At 54.3% G+C, this 17,493-nt stretch overlaps 1 protein-coding gene and 1 long non-coding RNA gene across 4 annotated transcripts; one reads left to right on the top strand and one right to left on the bottom strand.

Moving 5' to 3' along the window:
- Positions 1-6,465: 6,465 nt before the first annotated feature.
- cbx4 (chromobox 4) lies at positions 6,466-13,849 on the top strand. Its single transcript, XM_088928293.1, has 5 exons — positions 6,466-6,696; positions 6,842-6,885; positions 7,744-7,809; positions 9,766-9,832; positions 10,886-13,849. Exons 1-5 carry the CDS (start codon positions 6,628-6,630, stop codon positions 12,206-12,208), a joined length of 1,569 nt encoding a protein of 522 aa, XP_088784419.1. The 5' UTR covers positions 6,466-6,627; the 3' UTR covers positions 12,209-13,849.
- On the bottom strand, positions 12,909-16,528 carry LOC148824304 (uncharacterized). Of its 3 annotated transcripts, none has more exons than XR_016093786.1 (4): positions 16,393-16,528; positions 15,257-15,438; positions 14,927-15,090; positions 12,909-13,804 (listed from the first exon to the last, which is right to left on the bottom strand). It is a non-coding gene; the product is annotated as an uncharacterized LOC148824304 (long non-coding RNA). The 3 variants fall into 3 exon arrangements; XR_016093787.1 differs by lacking the exon at positions 16,393-16,528 and having other exon boundaries at positions 12,909-13,615; positions 13,741-13,804; positions 15,257-15,604; XR_016093785.1 differs by lacking the exon at positions 16,393-16,528 and having other exon boundaries at positions 15,257-15,604.
- Between the last annotated feature and the right edge of the window lie 965 nt (positions 16,529-17,493).

The raw sequence follows: 17,493 nt of genomic DNA, 5'->3' as shown, positions 1-17,493 counted from the left end.
CCTTTAAAGGTGGCTCTCAAAATACTTTACAGAATGACAACAACAACAAAATACACAAGATATGCAGAATGAGAGGAGACATTAGATGTGAGTACTGAATACAGCAGGAGCAGTTAGCAGGCAAAGGTAGTTAGCAGTTAATTGATACCATAATCCCATCCAGCTGTTCCTTGAAGGAAGCCAGAGTATCAGGTTGTACGTGGCTGAGCAGCTTGTTCCACACTCCAACCACTCATCGGGTAAAGAATTGCCCCCCTGATCTCACACTATATGTCTATAGTGCCTTCTCGTTTGTGAAGAAATGAAAAAAGGAGAAATAAAAAAGGGGCAATAGAAAAATGATGACCCATTCCTGCACGGTGGCTTGATGTGAATTCGCAGGGGTGTCTGGAATGTCGTATCGGGGAACGTAAAGCCAGAGTCACATGGCAGCTGCTAATACCAGGGGCTTGACTCCCTGTCTGAAAGGGTCATTCACTGCCCTGGCCTTGACCCTGGAGTCGCCCCGGCCGAGGCAGTCAGCAGCCCACCTGCAGGTCCGCACTCACGGGGAAGAACAAGGACCAAGCAGCTGCAGCTGGTCGGGTCGCCGTGGGCAGCAGGCAGAGTCTGGGTCTGGTCACAGTGGGCAGTGGGCAGTGGGCAGCGGGTCTGGTTGCAGTGGACAGTGAGTCTGGTCACAGTGGGCAGTGGGCAGTGGACAGTGGGCAGTGGGTCTGGTCTCAGTGGACAGTTGATCTGGGCAGTGGGCAGTGGGGAGCAGGTCTGGTTGCAGTGGACAGTGGGTCTGGTCTCAGTGGGCAGCAGCTCAGGACACTGCTGTGCTCTGGCCAGGGGACACAGTGCTGGAGGTGAGCCAGGCTGCAGGACTCCAGCCCCCAGCAGGGGGCGCTGGTGGCTGTGTGCAGTGCAGAGCAGTGCTGAGGACAGTCCACCCCAGCCTCTCTCAAGCCCACCTGCTGTGGGGAGGGATGGTTACTACCGTTTTCCAAAAGGATAACATCTTTTTGACATCTGGGATACGTCCTGCCAAAAACCAGACCCTCTAAAAGTGTAGATTAATGATTTATTTAATCATGTTAAATACAAATGCCAATAATTACCAGATACTTCAGTAAATAAAACCCTGAAGTTATTATTAATATTGATACTGGAATAGCGATGCGTGATAGTTGATTTTGAATAAATGGATGCTGTATTAATCTGAGAAGTGGCTTTGCGTGATGTTATTAACAACTGGAAGTCTGAAGTTTGCAGAGGCCTCTGTTATTCGCTGGGTTCTGCCTGCGTCTCGGGTCCAGTCTCCAGGCCCGGCTCGGGCTGCTGTGAGCCCCTCTGTGTCTTGCCCTCTGTTTGCTGGAGTGTCAGCAGTGAGTTGATCTCAGTCCCAGCTCTCCATTGACACTGTCTCCTCCGCCGATCTCCCGCTCAGCAGAGAACTCTCCGGTCTCTCACACCCCCCGTCCCCCCGTGTGCCTCAGAGGGCTCCCGTCCACCCCTCTCGCCCCGGGCCCTGTCCACCCCTCTCGCCCCGGGTCCTGTCCACCCCTCTCGCCCCGGGTCCTGTCCACCTCTCTCGCCCCGGGTCCTGTCCACCTCTCTCGCTGGGCTTCCCAGAGCCCGAGTCACTGACCCATGGGCTACTGGTGCCAGGGTCTGGGAGCTGCTGAGTCACTGTTTGCCGAGCTGTGTCATCAGCAGAATGAATGCCCTGTGCATCACTGTGCATCAGCTCTGTGTGTCAGGCATGGCCCCTGTATTTGACACAAACAGCACACATATCAAGCAAAGCGATGCCCACAGGAAGGGACTTTAATTCATCTCGTCCATCAGCTAACAAGTACGTGAGGGCTGAGGCTCGGGAAGGCAGCTCTGCGCGACTCAGGCTTTAAGACGTCAAGGGGCGATAACAGCAGCCTGTCGATTTAATGAGGCCTTAACTGGTCTGTCGTCATCGGCATTGATCCAGCTATCTGCAGAGCCTAAAGCCTCGCTGTGTGCGTCACGGGTTCAAGACGCTGTCTATAAATTCCGCGGTGAATCACCGGCGCGCGGGGCTTGTCGGCGGCCACGCGCTTCCCGCGCCCCGGCTCGCGCACGGGGACCGCCCGTCGCACATGTCGCGCTCTCCCGGGGCTCGTGAGCTGCCTGCTCTGTCGCGGGTCGTTTTGTGTTTAATAACCGAAGCAGTTCGCTCGCTGCTGCCGCGTGGCGCGGGGTGTTTGCGCGCAACACTGTCGTCCTCTTTCTGTCACCCCGGACTCAAGACATTTACTCACAACACCACACGGGGGAGGACGTTTGGCCCTGAATTGTGTCTCTCTTTTGTTGAATTTCCCTTTCTCAATGAAAATAATCCGGGCGACACAGTGCAGGGTTTTAGTTCTGTATCCGCTTGGGAAAACAAGACGCACTTCAGCCTCTCCCTATTAAATTATATCCACATTCTGCACGTTTCGCGCCCACATTCCAGTTACGCTTTCTATCGTTCTTCTAGCCTGTATTGAAGTTAAAGATTACATTTTGACTTCTCAACTGAAACACGTTCACGAGTTCAGCAGTTCAGCAACTGAAGTTGTGCTTTTCCTGCTTTGTTTGAGATAAGAGTGTCGCTGCATCCAGACAAGCGAGACCTTTAGTACATCTTGAGGCTCGACCACCCCGCCGTCTCCACATCTCGTCGCAGACGTGCGATTGTCCAAGAAAATCACCTTCCTCTGAGCTCCACGTTGGTCGAGACATTTCCTGCGAAACTGTCCGACTGCGTCACCTGCTGAAGCCTCCCTACTTCAGCGGTTAAACAAATACAAATAATATCGCAGAAACATGACAGGTGCGAGTTGGGAATGACGCGATAGTACAATTGTGTTACATCTTAGCTGATGGCTCAGTGATAAACTTTTCCCAAACAAGTCGCTCAACTCGCAGCTCGCTCGCAGCAGCGCGTGAGGATCCGTTCTCATTCTCCACAGACGCGCGTGGACCGGTAGGTGGCGCTCTCACCTCTGGACCAGAAGGTCCAGTCCAGTGCTGCGGTCATTACAGATCACAGGCTCACTGTCCGAGAGAGCAGAGGCGCTGACCCCCGTGTCCAGCTGCACTCCGGACACAGTCCGGTCCCCCTTCGCGAGCAGCTCGTCTCTCCCGCCCCGGCTGTGCGTCACGCAGGCGGCCCGACGAGAATGGGGTCTTCTGGGAATTATTAATTAAGCAATTATCGTGGTTCTGACGTCACTTCTGCGAACTCCGTGAAGGACGTGGTCAAAAGGGGACAAGCATGCACGCGCTGTGTCTCAAGCCAGTGGAGGTTTAGCCGCCTGACGACACAGAGACGTATTTGATATCTGTCGTTGCTAAGCACACAGTCACTGTAACTCCGCGCTGGGGGGGGGGAGGGTACGATAGAGCTCAGATAGTTTTCCCGCGAAGAAGATAAGAGCTTCACGTGTCTCCGAGCTCGTTCCGTCGAACTGCGTCTGCACACGCGGACAGCAGCGAGCCGCGCGGCGGGTTTCGCTTTGACTCGCGCAGCGAGCCCCGCGAGTAACAGGTGTCGCCCAGCCCAGCAGATTACAAATATCGCGCGACAGCGAGTTATCCCGCCCCCCCTGCTTGCTTAATTAACTGCAGCCTTTATCTGAACTCGCCGGATTTTCTCATTTTTGCCAGGGGAGCCCAGAAGAGCTTTTTGGGTGGAGGGGGGGGGTGTCTGTAATGCAGCATGAACCCATAAGAAGCAAACGTGTGAAGGGGGTACAGTTCAGACAGCGCAGGCTGCGCTTGTGCCGCCGCGCTGCTCCAGTGTGATAACATGGGGCTGCCTGCGATCGGCAGACATCAGCTACACTCCCGCTCGCCTTTCCCTCCACATCCCGCCGCCTCATCCTGCTGAAAATGCGCGGATGCGGGTCTTCGTGATGACCGGGAACGAAAACGGAGCCGGGAGCGTGAATTAAAAGACCGATTTTATTTCGGTGCGGCTTTTCGAATCATTGCCTTATATGGCCAGGCAGCCCTAGCGCGTGCCGGCTCGCAATAGGTTGCGGGTTGCCGCGCGCCCTGCCTGCGCTGTCAGGTTAACCCTTGCGGTGCTGAATTTCAGTGAGCAAAGCTGAACTCATTCGCAGAGGGGAGGGGAGGGGGGGTTAATTAGCGAGCACACAGTCCACCCCCTTTCAGGTTCTCACCCTGTGTCCGATGAAAAGAAAAGAAAAAACAGCGGCATCAATTCGATTAATAATTTTGGTGTGCAAACGGGAAATAACGCTTCATCACGACAGCAATTATTACACTAATTGAGCGCGCCAGCTGCATCTCCGGGCTACATTTCAGCTCTCCACTGCAGCCCATTAAGCACCAATTTACACGTGTGTGTCTGCGCTCGCGCGGAATTGGCAATATCAATGCAAATGACTTCCAGGAGTTCAAGGGGGACGGCAGAGGCACGAGCTCCCAGAAACCAAAAGTTGACTTCGGAAGCGAGGCTCCGTCTGTGTGGGTGCGCACCAGTTACTCCAGTAAATGTCATGACGAAGTCTACGTCTTGGGATATTCACAGGATATATGCTCAGCTCAGAAGATGTGAAATATCTGTCGATGCCCCTGCATGTTCTGGGGGCAGTAGTTAATGCTCTGCAGGAAGTGTCGGTGGGCTGCCGAGACCTGGGTGTTATGACCTACATGTCTCTCCCAGAAGGGCACGGGGATGCGCGTGGTTCTGCTGAGCAGGGGCAGCCGCTGCGCACGAGCGGTCTCACAAACGCCTCGAGCTCGTACCTTCGCTGATTAAATGCGGAGGAATTTGATGAAGGAATGCGCTGCGGTCTGGTCCAGAATTACTCAGCAAACTCCGTTTCCTGGCGCTCGCACGCGTGTGACTGAAACAAGGACTTGTCCGCATTCGTTCAGGAGGGTTAAGAAGTAACTGTTAAAAATTGCTCGAGGGTTATATGCCTTTAAATTTCGTGTTTTTGCCCACCTATCTACAATCCCCGATGGAACCTGGAGTTGAAACCCCGCATAGCAACACGCTGATGAGAAAAGTTATTAATCTGCCGGCGATTCATGTCTTTCTCGCTCTCACTCCGAGATCTGAAGGGCTGTTCCCGGAGCCCGGGTTTGCCCAGCAGAATATTTCCTTTGTATATAAACAGGTCGCAATTTTTTTTAGATAGAGCTCAGATTGTTTTCAGTCAAAAATGACCGCCCATGTTTGGGCAAAATGCAACCTAACACAATTCCACAGAAAGCGCACATAATGTTCGGATTTCGGCTCATTCAGGAATCATTTTAAACACGGAAAACATGGCTTTTTATCTCCGTGTTGATTAACGTTAGCTCTTTTATTTTGTATTCAATTGATGTCTCGTCTTTCCGCCGTATTTTAGCCCTTTCGCAGTTATTTTGGTTCAGAGGGAACGAGAACTGTAAAGGGCAGGTCACGAATTGGAGCGCGAGCTCGTTGATTCCTCTTCATGTCGGAGGAATTTATGGCGGGTCTTTCCCTAAACGTGGTTTTCTCAGTCTAAAATCACGGCGGTGTGAGCGATTTACACTCGCTGAACCTCACCTCTGTTTCCACCAGCTTGCTTTACACCATTTTAAAAACTCCATCCGATCTCCTCAGGGATATTGTCTTTGAGGGAACAAACGGTTTGCATGACGTTACAATTCCAGTGATGTGCTCTTACACGGCGGCATTCCGGGAAAACTACCTACACGCTCTCGGCGCTGTCTGACAGGGCCCCCCCATTCGCTGTGGCGTGTTTCTGCGACACGAAGGTGTAACACCGGCTGGGCACTGCTCAGGTACTGCGTGACGTCGGAGCCGCTGTCTGCCCCGCGCGGGGAGCTGAGCCCGTGCCCGCTGCACGTGGACTCCTGGCGGTTCCGACACGAGACGTGACAGGAATTCCCGAGCGGCTCCTCACGCACGAGCACAAGCGCGCGAATTAAAACGTTGAACAAATAGCACTTCTCGTGAAAGAGTTGGGGGATCCGACTGTCGTCTGAAAAATATTATTCATTATAACACGAACTAGACAGAAGCCCCCCCCCAAAAAAAATACCCTGGGTGCTTGTTAACACTGAAACGAATAAAACAGTCCCTCGTCTTCAAACGAAACCGGCGAGCGGGGTTTCCGCACAGCTCGGACAGACCCGCTCGGGACAGCTGGCAGCACCGAGGCGGAGACCAGAATCGACAGAGTATGAAAAAAAACCCAGCACAGAGGCTAAGTGTTAAAATTTTCATAAATGAGTGTAATTTCGTCAGCTCCCTCTCGCAGCCCGACTCTGCTCCGCATCCGACAGCTGACATGAGAATAAAACCTTGCGTTAGCGCCCCCCCGAAGCTGACGTCACTGTGGTCGCTATTTGCATGAAACTGCTTTTCTGCAGCCGCTGCCGGAGCTCATATCTCGCTGTTTCTTGCCAACGAGCACCAGAGAGAGAGAGGGGGAGAGAGAGAGAGAGAGGGAGGACGGACGGACGAGACAGAGCAGGGGGAATACAATTCTCGCAGCAGACAGCCGAGAGGAAGATCGCCAGCCGCACATAGCGAGCCACCGCGACCCCGGCTCCAGCTCCCGCTGCCGTCGACACCCCTCGCTCGGACCCCGGGCGGGAATGGAGCTGCCCGCCGCCGGCGAGCACGTCTTCGCCGTGGAAAGCATCGAGAAGAAGCGGATCAGAAAGGTAACGTCCCCCTCCTGCGGCCGGGCTGCCGATGAACACGGCGTCTCTGGTCGTGGTGTTTATGCGTCTTTTCCTTCTGCCGTGGGTTTGTGGCGGGGGTCGTGGGATGGTGCTGCGCGCGTTAATTCTGTGTTTGTGCTCGCAGGGAAGAGTGGAGTACCTGGTCAAGTGGAGGGGATGGTCGCCCAAGTAAGTCTCTGTCTCCCCGTTTTACCAACATGTTTATTGTGAGCCCCATCTCCCCCCACGTCCACACGCCTCGCAGTGCTGTTCCCCCAAACCCGCGCCCGTGTGTGTGTGTGTGTCACTCGCGGATGCCTTCACTAATGCATGCAAGGGAAGAGCGCGAGCCCACGGCCATCTAATCCCCTTTTAATTATCGCTCTGTTTCGCACTGGCTTCGCGCAGCGGTATAAAACTGAAGTTAAAATGGCCCCCGTCCGTTTTTTTCCCTTTTGGTTTTTCAGTAGTGAAAGTAGCAATAACATGCGCTCTCACACTTTGACACCCACAGTGAAATAAGTCCTCCTTCAGCCCGCTGGAGCGGATGAGGGTGCACCCTGCATGCGTTCATCCACTGCAGGGATATCGTAGATTGGCACCTTAGTGTTAAGAATGTCATATTTTTTATAACAGTCTGCCTTTGTTTGCCTGGACTCCACAGTGGAATGACAACCTAGTGTCAGATACGAACACAAGTGGAAATGTGGGCAGTGTTGTGATGCACAACACCACAATAATCGGTTGAATCCCAGTTTAGCTTCATGAATAAAGACCTGCAGTGAAACAAACGTATCTCTAGCAGGGCTGTCGGCTCAGCCGCCAGTGAACGGCGCTGTTCACTCTCGGGGAGGGCGATGGCAACATCAGCAGCTCTGAACCCGCTTCTGCTCCTGCGGGGACCGAGCTCCCGGCCGGCTGAGGGCCGAGGCGGCCGGACACCGGCGGCGCCCGTGCGGGAGGGAGGGAGGGAGGGAGAGCGAGCGAGAGAGCGCGGAGGGATGTTGACGTGTTTTTCTCTCTTTCTCTCCCTCTGTCCCCTGATAGATACAACACGTGGGAGCCGGAGGAAAACATTCTGGACCCGAGGCTGCTCATCGCTTTCCAAAACAGGTGAGCCGCGCAGACAGCCTGCGCCCGCTCAGCGCATGCCTTATATGGCGAGGAGCGAGGGGGGGCGGGCGAGCTGTCAGTGTGTGTGTGTGGGGGGGGGGGTGTTACTACAGCACTTCCCGGCCTGCTGGGGGACGAGCCTGCGTGAATGAACTGTTATTGGAATTGCCTCGTTCACCCAGCACTTCCTGGACTCCTCTTCCGCGTTTTCTTTCTTACTCGAATTCTCGCTTCCAGTCGCCTGGCCGCGGGTTCGAGGCTGGCTCACTTACACACACACACACACCCACACCGACATGTTGCCCACTGAACACCCCTCGCGTTCCGGAGCGGAGACGCTGTTTCCTAGTGTGCTGTGACATGAGATTGAACTTGCTGCACTTCCTTCTGAAGTCTGGCAGGTTTTGTCAACATTCCCGGTGAACGCGTTATTGCACATGTCCAGAAGGTGTGTTTTTTTTTATATCTATATACCGCTATCTATATACCGCGGTAAAGATGGAGCAGCCCGTTTCGGAGCTTGCCAGGAGAACAGTTACAGTTGTGCTGCAACAGCTCTGTGCTGCGGGGGTCTCCGGGGAGCGCTGCCGCGGAGAGACTCCAGCTGGCCACCCTGCCTGTGAGGAGTAAATACTCCTGTTCGGACCGGCGGCTTTTCGCAGAGACAGCAGCCGCGCACGCAAGGCCACGCGGCGCCAAGCGAGCCCCCCAGCGGCCCGGCCCGGCCCGGCCCGGCCCGCTCGCTCCGGCTCCGGCTCCGTGCTGTCGCCGGGAGCTGCGCGCCTTCGTCGGTGTTCTTATTCCAGTCTCCCGGCTGCTGGCGGCGGCAGGCTGTGTTTGAGCCCCGCTCCGTGTTTCCTGTTGACTCCCAACAACTCGGGCAGCACAGCCTTCGAAACCATACCCGTGCGGGGGGGCACGGCGGGGGGGGGGGGGGGTGTAACAAGCACTTAAAGGCACAGACACTGAACTCGCAAACAAGCCACCGGGGTCGCTCCGCGCGGTTATTGCCCAATGGGCTGTGAGAGCTGGGGCGTCGCTGGAGGTCGCCTGGTGGGAACGGATGATCGGCGATTGCTTTATGGAGCATAAAGTTTGCTGTGACTGGGGGTGTCACTCCGAGTTTCCCCTCCTGGCCCATTAAGGACACCCCCCGTCTCTCCGAGTCCGCCTGCTAATCAGCTTGCAAGCGCGCTGCCTCGTTCCTCGGGTTTTGTTTTTAAATAATTGTCCTAATGGGCTCTTGCTCCGGGGAGGGAGGGGGGTTGTGGGCGCTAAACGCAGACCGATTAAAACGCGCCTGGCCGCTACTTTAATTAGGGTTTGTCTCTCCCTAGCTGTAATTGATTTCGTTCATTAACATGTGTGGTGTAAAGTATATACACTGCAGACGACGTAATAACCGCTAATTATTTCTTCTCAGACGTCGTGAGGTCCAGCACAGGGCAATAATGACACGAGCAGCCACAGAGCTGACAAACAATCGTTTCTGTGCGATAGGAGGAATTGTCATGCATTATTCCAAATTCAACCCCAGAAATTCAGCCTGTGAGTCTAAATTCTGCTTTGGGATTTAAACCTGTTTGTGCACCTTGCAGAACGGCCTCTGCCTGTGTGAGTGACACCTCCAGCAGAGGCTGCTGCAGACGCGCTGTGTGTGTGGCTGTGTGCCTTGGGGGCCGAGAGCAGAGGCGATCAGCAGCCCAAGCCACAGGCTGGCCTCCTGCCACGCGCAGAGCTGGAGGACACTGTCAGCCGGCAGATAGTGTCTCTTCCTCTCTGCACGTGACGCGGGGAGGGCTCGGAGTCCACTGAACCTGGCCTTACGTCTTCAGGCTAAAACTCTACATGCATATAGACACTGACCTCGCTGTGTGCTAACCCAGCGCTGGGCTCTCCCACGAACGCTGTGCTCTCCCACGAACGCTGTGCTCTAACCCTGTGTCCTTCCTACAGGGAGAGGCAGGAGCAGATGATGGGATACCGCAAGAGGGGCCCCAAACCCAAACACCTGCTGGTCCAGGTAAGAGCACACCGCCCGCCCCGTAGGGAACGCTGCCTGCCGTGTGGAAAGGAGCAGCGTCTGCGTCAGGCCCTGCTCGAGCCACATAGCCCATACTGAGACTGGCCTTCACTCAGGTCTGGGCTTGGCATTGTCAGCGTGTGGCAGTCTCTCTAAATAAAATCTGCACATTAGAACCATTAGCAGGACTGTGTGTTGCACAGTTCAGCTTCCAGTCCAGTTTTCTGTATTAAATCAAACCTGCTGAGATGTGGAGATGGCACAGTAGAAGAGTCTTCTCTGTGCCCACGTGCCCCTTGATCAGATGGCCGACGGCGGGCGATTCCCTCTGCCCCCAGTGTGAAGAAGCTCTGAATCCCGGGACCAAGGCCCTCAGGGTCACCTGGAAACTGCAGCTTTTATTATCCAGAACCTGCCGGGCTGCCGGGATCAGCATTCCTGGCTCTTGAGTGGAGCCGGAGATGAGAGGCTCGGCTCCTCTGGAATGACGGAGACGGGGGCCGCAGGTCAGCGGGGGGCAGGCCGGGGCAGTTAAATCGGTGATGAGGCGTGACTCCACCGCTGCCATTCTTGAGCACGAAGGTCAGGGTCTCGGAGACCTGTGGGATTCGCTGCTGTGTGCCTAATGGCCTGGGAGCGGACCCCTGGGAGCAGCTGGGGGTGTGTAGGGTCGCCAGTGCCCTGATTGGAGGCCATCGTGGACAACTTATAGATCGGCCCCCTCGCCCGTCTTCGCCGCTGAGGCCAGGCAGGGCAGCCATGGGCAAGCCTCCGCAGAGGCCAGAGGCAGCAGGCCTTCTTTCTGGAGGGCAAGACCGCTGACCTCCGAGTGCAGCAGGTCGGAAATAACGGGCAGCTGGAGGCCCAGGGAGGGGTCAGTTCAGTGCTGCGCGAGTCCCGCTCTGTCTGGCCTCGTGCGTCTGCGCTGCCCGGCCCCCCTGTCTCCCGGCCCCCCTGCCCCCCCTGCCTGCTGTCCTGCTGCCTGCAGACGCTACAGAACCTCATTTCTTTCACCTTGTCTGACCCAGCCTTGCTTGTTCTTGTGACCCGCAGCTCCCCGCCTTCGCGCGACGGTCCAGCGTGCTCTCGGGGCTGCAGGAGTCCCCGCCGGAAGACGACGGGCGCCCCAAGGCTGAGCCGGTCCCGGCGGCGCCCCGAGTCCAGCCGCAGCAGTACCAGCTGAACAGCAAGAAGCACCACCAGTACCTGCCCAACGGCAAGGAGAGCCAGGCGGACCCGCAGGCCGGTGGCAAGAAGAAATACTACTACCAGCTCAACAGCAAGAAGCACCACCACTACCAGCCCGACCCCAAGATGTACGACCTGCAGTTCCAGAGGGCCAAGGAGGCCAAGAGCACCAGCGGTCCCGGCTGGAGCCTGTGCCCCCCGCTGCAGCAGAAGTGCTGCCTCAGCCAGGTGAAGGACCTGTCCGTGGAGCTGAAGAAGCTGCCGGGCCCCCTGACGGGGAGCCGCCCGGGGCTCGGCTCGGGCGAAGCCGCCGCCAGGGACGCGCCCGTCGCCAGCAACGGCGGCAGCGGCGGCAAGATGAAGATCGTGAAGAACAAGAACAAGAACGGGCGCATCGTCATCGTCATGAGCAAGTACATGGACAACGGCACGCAGTCCGCCAGGATCAAGACCGGAGCCGCCGCCGCGAGGCCAGCGCCGCCCGGGAGAGCGGACAGCGCCCCGGACCGGACGACGGAGGCCGAGGCGCCGGCGCAGGACCAGGGAGACAGCGGGGGCGCGGAGGGCGGACCGGCCGCCCCGGCCGCGCCGCTGACCAACGGACAGCCCTCGCCGGGCCCCGGGGGAGAGGGGGCCTGCGGCGCCCCCGAACACGGCCGGGGGGAGCCCGCGAACCCCGCGAACCCCGCGCAGGAGCCCCCGGAGGACCAGCCCCTCCAGCTGACCACCAAGCCCAACCTGATCCCCTGGCCCTTCGAGATGGGCGTCCTGTCCCGCCTGGAGCAGCGGCGCAGCGAGCCGGCCGGCCACGCCCGCAAGCGCAGCCTGTCGGAGCCCCGCGAGGACCGCGGCGCCGCCAAGCGGCTCCTGAGTGCCCGCAGCGTCAGCGCGCCCGCCGGCGCCCCCCCGCCCGCCCCGGACCGGCCCGTGGACCTGCAGCTGCGCAGCCTCCCGCCCCTGGACCCCGACCCCGAGGAGCCCATCGACCTGAGCTGCGTGAGGCCCCGGGCGGGGCCCCGCTCCGGGGCGCCGGCGGGCGGGGGCGCGGAGGGGCGGGAGGGGAAGGAGGCGCCCCAGCGGCAGGAGGAGCCCTTGTCGGGGTTCAAGCCCTTCCTGGGGAACATCATCATCACTGACGTCACGGCCAACTGCCTCACTGTGACCTTTAAGGAGTACATCACCGTCTAGCCTGAGGACTGCTGCTGGACACGCGGATCTGTACAGTATATAAGAAAGATTATTATAATATTCATAATTTATGGTGTTGAATAGACGTTTGTTATTGTGACTGATGCTACACGGACAGAGCTCACCGACCCCAAGTCACCGATCACCTCGGCTGTTCTCTTCGACATGAGCCTCTTGCGGAGTGGTCGTTTTTCTTCTTAAAAAAAATAATTTTCGACTTTATAAACCCTTTGTTTGTGCAGTACGGTGCTGGCTCTCCTGTGTGAGCGCGGGCGTGATGCGCGTCTCCCTGGGGTGGGAGGGTCTGCTGGGAGACGGGGGGGGTCCCCTCCTCCCTGGGACAGGGGGTGTCGGGGCTCAGATCCAATAGCACTGACCTACAACGTGTGTGTATTGATATATACACAGTAGAGAGGTATGCTTCAATCATTTTTTGTACTTGAAGATTTTTTTGTACCGTTTCCACTGGAATCGAGCTTTAGGATCCTTGCGCTTGATTTGTTTGGGAGAGCAGAGAGCAATGATTCCGTGGGGCAGAGAGGGCACTGCTGCCCCCTGCTCTCACCCGCTGGGGCAGCCCGCTGCTCCGCCAGTCTGGATTTTGCCCCGGTCTGAAGGCAACAGGGGTCAGTCGTCCTGATGTTTGGTTAAACAGCACAAAATGGGATACATTTATGAAGGAGCTACAGGACAAAAGTGTAATTTGCACTATTTTTACTTTTTTGGAGTGGTGGGGGTGGGGGGGTAAACAAGTGAGAAATGTTCATCTTTATTGATGAGGTGGTGTCTTCAACTTCAATGGTAAAGAAAAAATCTGAAACTCAGCTCCCTGCAGGCGTGGGCAGGGTCTCTCGGAGGGAGGGGGCACCTGGGAGCGGGCGTGGCTGTCTGTGTTTTCAATCTTGGGAGTGATCTTCTCTCATTTCCATTGGCTCACAGGGACCTGAGGATCAGATTTGAAATCATTTGAGTGTCCGATTGAGGACTAAGCTACCTGGGTATTCAGCAGATGTAAATCTGTGTTTCTGTTGTTGTTTTCTTAATTATTTTTCTATTCAACCGGTGTGTAGACTGTATAATCCTAAGGGATGAAATTTGTTTTCTAATGTATTCAGATGATCAGAAGCTATTTTAAAGACTGCTGCTAAAGTGTCAATATAATTTTACTTTAAGCTGTTAATTGAAACTGCTTGAATGTAACTACTTCAGAGTTTAAAATGGCCTTCACTTCATCGCTCACTGACCTTGCAAAGTCACCGCAAACAGCACAGCGTCCCTGGACTGTGAGGAATAAAGTATTTCGCCTCCGATCGCCCTACTGGATGTCTTTCCAACAGGAGTTTCCTGTTCTGACTTCAGGCCGTTCAAGCTGCTGCGCGTTCGCCGCTCCTCTGTAGAGCGGCAGCCCTGCACAATAACACACCGTTTACTTCGGCAGAATGCTACGTGCTTGAATGCAAAACTTTTCAGTCTCTTACAAATCCTGCTTTTTTTTTTGTTCAATGCACTTGGCTGCTCACAGAGAAATGTACCTGCTTTATGTGATAATATGAGCATCTCCTTGTTCTTGCTTCAGCTTGCTGGGGGCGGCTTTCTCTAAGGTGTTCATGCAGTAACAATAAAAAAAAATGAGCAAGAGAATTGATGACGTCATTTTCTGAAAGGATAAAGAATGTGATCCGTTCGGTGCGCGAGACAGTATCGAACACCCACTCTCGCTCGAGCAGGAGTCCCGCGGTCCTGCGGCGCGCACTCGTGTACAAACCGCGTGACTAATTTCACTCGCGCCCAGTAGAGGATTAAAAATAGCTACCGAACTAATCCCGCTTCCTGTCCTGCAGGACCGGGAAGGGCTCGACACGTTCCCAGCCTGGGCTGCAGCGGCGCACGGGGGGCGGCTGACGAGACCCTCGTCCCATTTTCACAAAAGCGGTGTGAAAGCAGGAAGGGCTCGAGTGTCACTCGGGCATTGAACCTGTCGGGGAATTATCGGGCGAAGAGAAAATATAACGATGAGCGATACGCCGATGTCCCTGTCTGTGATGGGTTATACATTTGCTTGATAATAATAATAATAATAATAAACTTTATTTTATATAGCGCCTTTAAAGGTGGCTTCTCAAAGCGCTTTACAGGATGACAACAACAATAAATAAGAAGAATACACAAGATAAAACACAATTACACTGCACAGAGGAGATCGTGGATAGTGGTACTAAGTATAGTAGGAGCAGAGGGGTGAAGAACAGAACCAGTTCAGTAAAGGCTCTTCTAAAGAAGGTTTTGAGTCTGGATTTGAAGGAGTTTAGAGAAGGTGACTCTGATTTCCTTGGGGAGAGAGTTCCAGAGCTTGGGGGCGTAACAGGAGAAGGCCCCGTCACCCACAGAGTGTAGACGGGCTTGGGGGACAGATAGGAGAGCAGAATTAGAAGAGCGAAGGTTGCGAGGTGGGGAGTAGGGTGATAATAGTTCAGACAGGTACTGAGGTGCCAAACCACGCAAAGCCTTATAGGTGAGCATGAGGATTTTAAAGTCCACACGGAATTTGACCGGAAGCCAGTGCAAGCGAATCCTGCTCCCCCCACAAAAATACAAACTGGTCTTCTAGAATTTGATTGAAACAAATATATATTCAAATTGATAGGTGTATATGAGACCCTTTCTTGATAGCCTAACTGTTCTGTACACCCTGCTGGCATCGCCGCGCGCATCACCCACTTGCTCTGTTGACAGTCCCGGTTCCAGAGTGACCGCGGTGACCGCGCGCGAGGGCCGTGGGTCAGGAAGACATTACACAGCTCCACGGCCGTGTCGTCCAGCCCGGCGTGAAGGCCGGACCGTCTCCGCCTCTTCGCAGCCACAGCCTCAAGACGGCGTTTTCACTAATAAAAAAAATGTAATAGGCGTAAATGTAATATATATATATATTGGAACGTTGAATATTCCCACTCTCCCAAAAATAAAGACAGTCTCCGCTGTTCAATAGGAGACCAGGACGTTTCAACTATTTTACAAAAGATTTGCTTAAATTAAATGAAACCTTTCCACCTTAATTCAGATTCCTCTGAGCAGTGATCCGAGTAGCTCTTGCACACCAGTGGCTTGAATCCGAAACGCTGTTTATGTCGACACGGCTCTGGTGGTTCAGGGGCGATGTCATCACCGCGCCAGTTGAACGGGACATCTCGGGTCCGGACTGTCTGATCTCCGTTTAGGAGAGCCGGAAAGATCTACGGTGAGTAATGTAACAAGCATGGAAAACTGAAGGTATTATCAACAAGCAAAATACTGTATTAGAACTACAAGTGGATCTCGCGTGTTTCGGTGTACGACTTCTGCCGTGCTTCTTCACAGAACTGGTGTCTGGGATGAGGCTTGATTTAACTACAGAACATGTTCGCTCTCTCGCTCTGTGGTTCAAACCTGAGCCGACAAGTCTTCCGATCAACAAAATAAAAAGCAACAGGAAACGGAAATCGTGCGTTGCAGGGAGTTCTGCTGCAGGTACTTCAAAGGCGATCAATTAAAATTGCGCTCAAAAATGAATGTGTTCAACGTGACCCTTTTAACCGTTTAACTAAAAGTGTTCGTTGTGAAATATAACAATATTCGGGAGAGGGGACAGAGCAGAGAGCCTTCTCCCTCAGACTTCGATCTCCAGACTTGTTGACCCTGTCTCTCAGACAGCTTTCCTGATGTCCTGTCGGAAATCGCAGCCTTCGCTTAGAGCCGAGCGAGAGAAGATCTCAGGAGGAGTTCACCCACTTAGATAGAGATCTTTTTCAATAGGTTATGAATTTCCAGTCTCTAAAAATAATAAGTATTCTAATTGGCTGAATATTAAAAAAAACACCCGCTACATCATTTCACATCTGCACAATGTACTGCATGCACAATCCTCAGCGAACAGAGTGGCTCTCGACAGAGATGTAGTTACCAACTATGTGCAGACCCTTTGTAAATGAAAATCCATAAACGAATGAATTAATCAATGAATCGGTCTGTCTGCGGCCGCCCGGTAGATCGGGAAAGTTGGTATTGAGCTCGTTAGACCGTGTGAGAGCTGCAGACTGCAGCAGAGGTTTCCGATACGTTCTCCGAAGCCAGTATGATATGTTTCTCAATGTTTTTTATTTCAGAAGTGTTCTTTTTTAATTTGCAATTGAGCACTTTTTTGTTGTTACCTCTTCCACGTGTCCAATGGCTTCGGTCAGCCGCTCTCGGGATCACGGGACGTGTCCGGGTTCTGACCCTTCTGATCTTTCCTGTTTCTGGGCTCCTCGCAGGCTCTGGGTGACCGTCGGTGTCTACACTAAAAACTGAGCTTCCTGAATAATTCAGATAAATACGACAATTGCTTAAACGAGGGCTGGTAATAAGCACATTCCAGTTGCATATTCGTAGCTTTTAACGCTCAAGTTATTATTCCACAGTGTGGCCAGTTAATCTGGGCGATGACGACACGTGGATCACACACGACGCACCCAGAACTCGGAACCAGCGCTCGAGCACCTTTCGCCCTCCAGCTCCGCGTGGAAGCTGTCTCCATTCGTTGCATTAAAAAAATGTCTTATGGAAATAAATCAACACAAATATAAAATTTTTGGCTTTCGAAACAGAAACGACATGCGTTTAATTTAATAAGCCGCTCGGCGACCCGCCTGGAGCTCTGCGGTGCCGGCGTGTTCCCAACGAGCTTTATTAACGCTGCGCTGGGGTTCGATCCAATTCATAGATTAGACATTATTGTAAAATAATTCCCAAGCACGTTGTGAAGATCGCGAGGAAATGTTCACGCTCGCATTCGGTGCCCAAGATGATGCTTTTCACGGTGTCTGAGGGCGAGCGAGGCTCGTGGACACGGTATTCCCGGCGTCCAGACGCGTGAACAAAAATGTCAGCTACACCGAAATGTTTTTTTTTTGTTGTTGTTGTTGTTTTTCATTTTACTGCTTGTGTTTGTTACGGTTTTCTGAAACGCGCTGGGCTTCCTCCTAAAGGCAAAACGAAAGTGCCTCGGTCGGCTCTGGACCTGACCGCTTCACTTGCAGGTAACGCGATTTTGAACGGCGCTGAACTGGGTCACCTGGCCTCACCGTTTGGCTGTATAAGTGGACGTGGAAAAATGCAGCCCACAGGTGCTCCACATTCCCCCCCAGAGCCCCTATTTTCACCCCTCATACATCAAGAGGCTGGGGACCCCTGGCTGAAACGGGGCACCCACAGAAACAATGAGCCCCAAGGACTCCCTTCGGCGGGCTGCGTGTGACAGTGTTGCATTGTCA

The sequence above is a fragment of the Atractosteus spatula genome, chromosome 11 (assembly GCF_055471065.1).
Source record: "Atractosteus spatula isolate fAtrSpa1 chromosome 11, fAtrSpa1.hap1, whole genome shotgun sequence".
NCBI classification, from domain to species: Eukaryota; Metazoa; Chordata; class Actinopteri; order Semionotiformes; family Lepisosteidae; genus Atractosteus; species Atractosteus spatula.
Note: the sequence above shows the minus strand (reverse complement) of the source record. Positions and strands in the feature narration are given on the sequence as shown.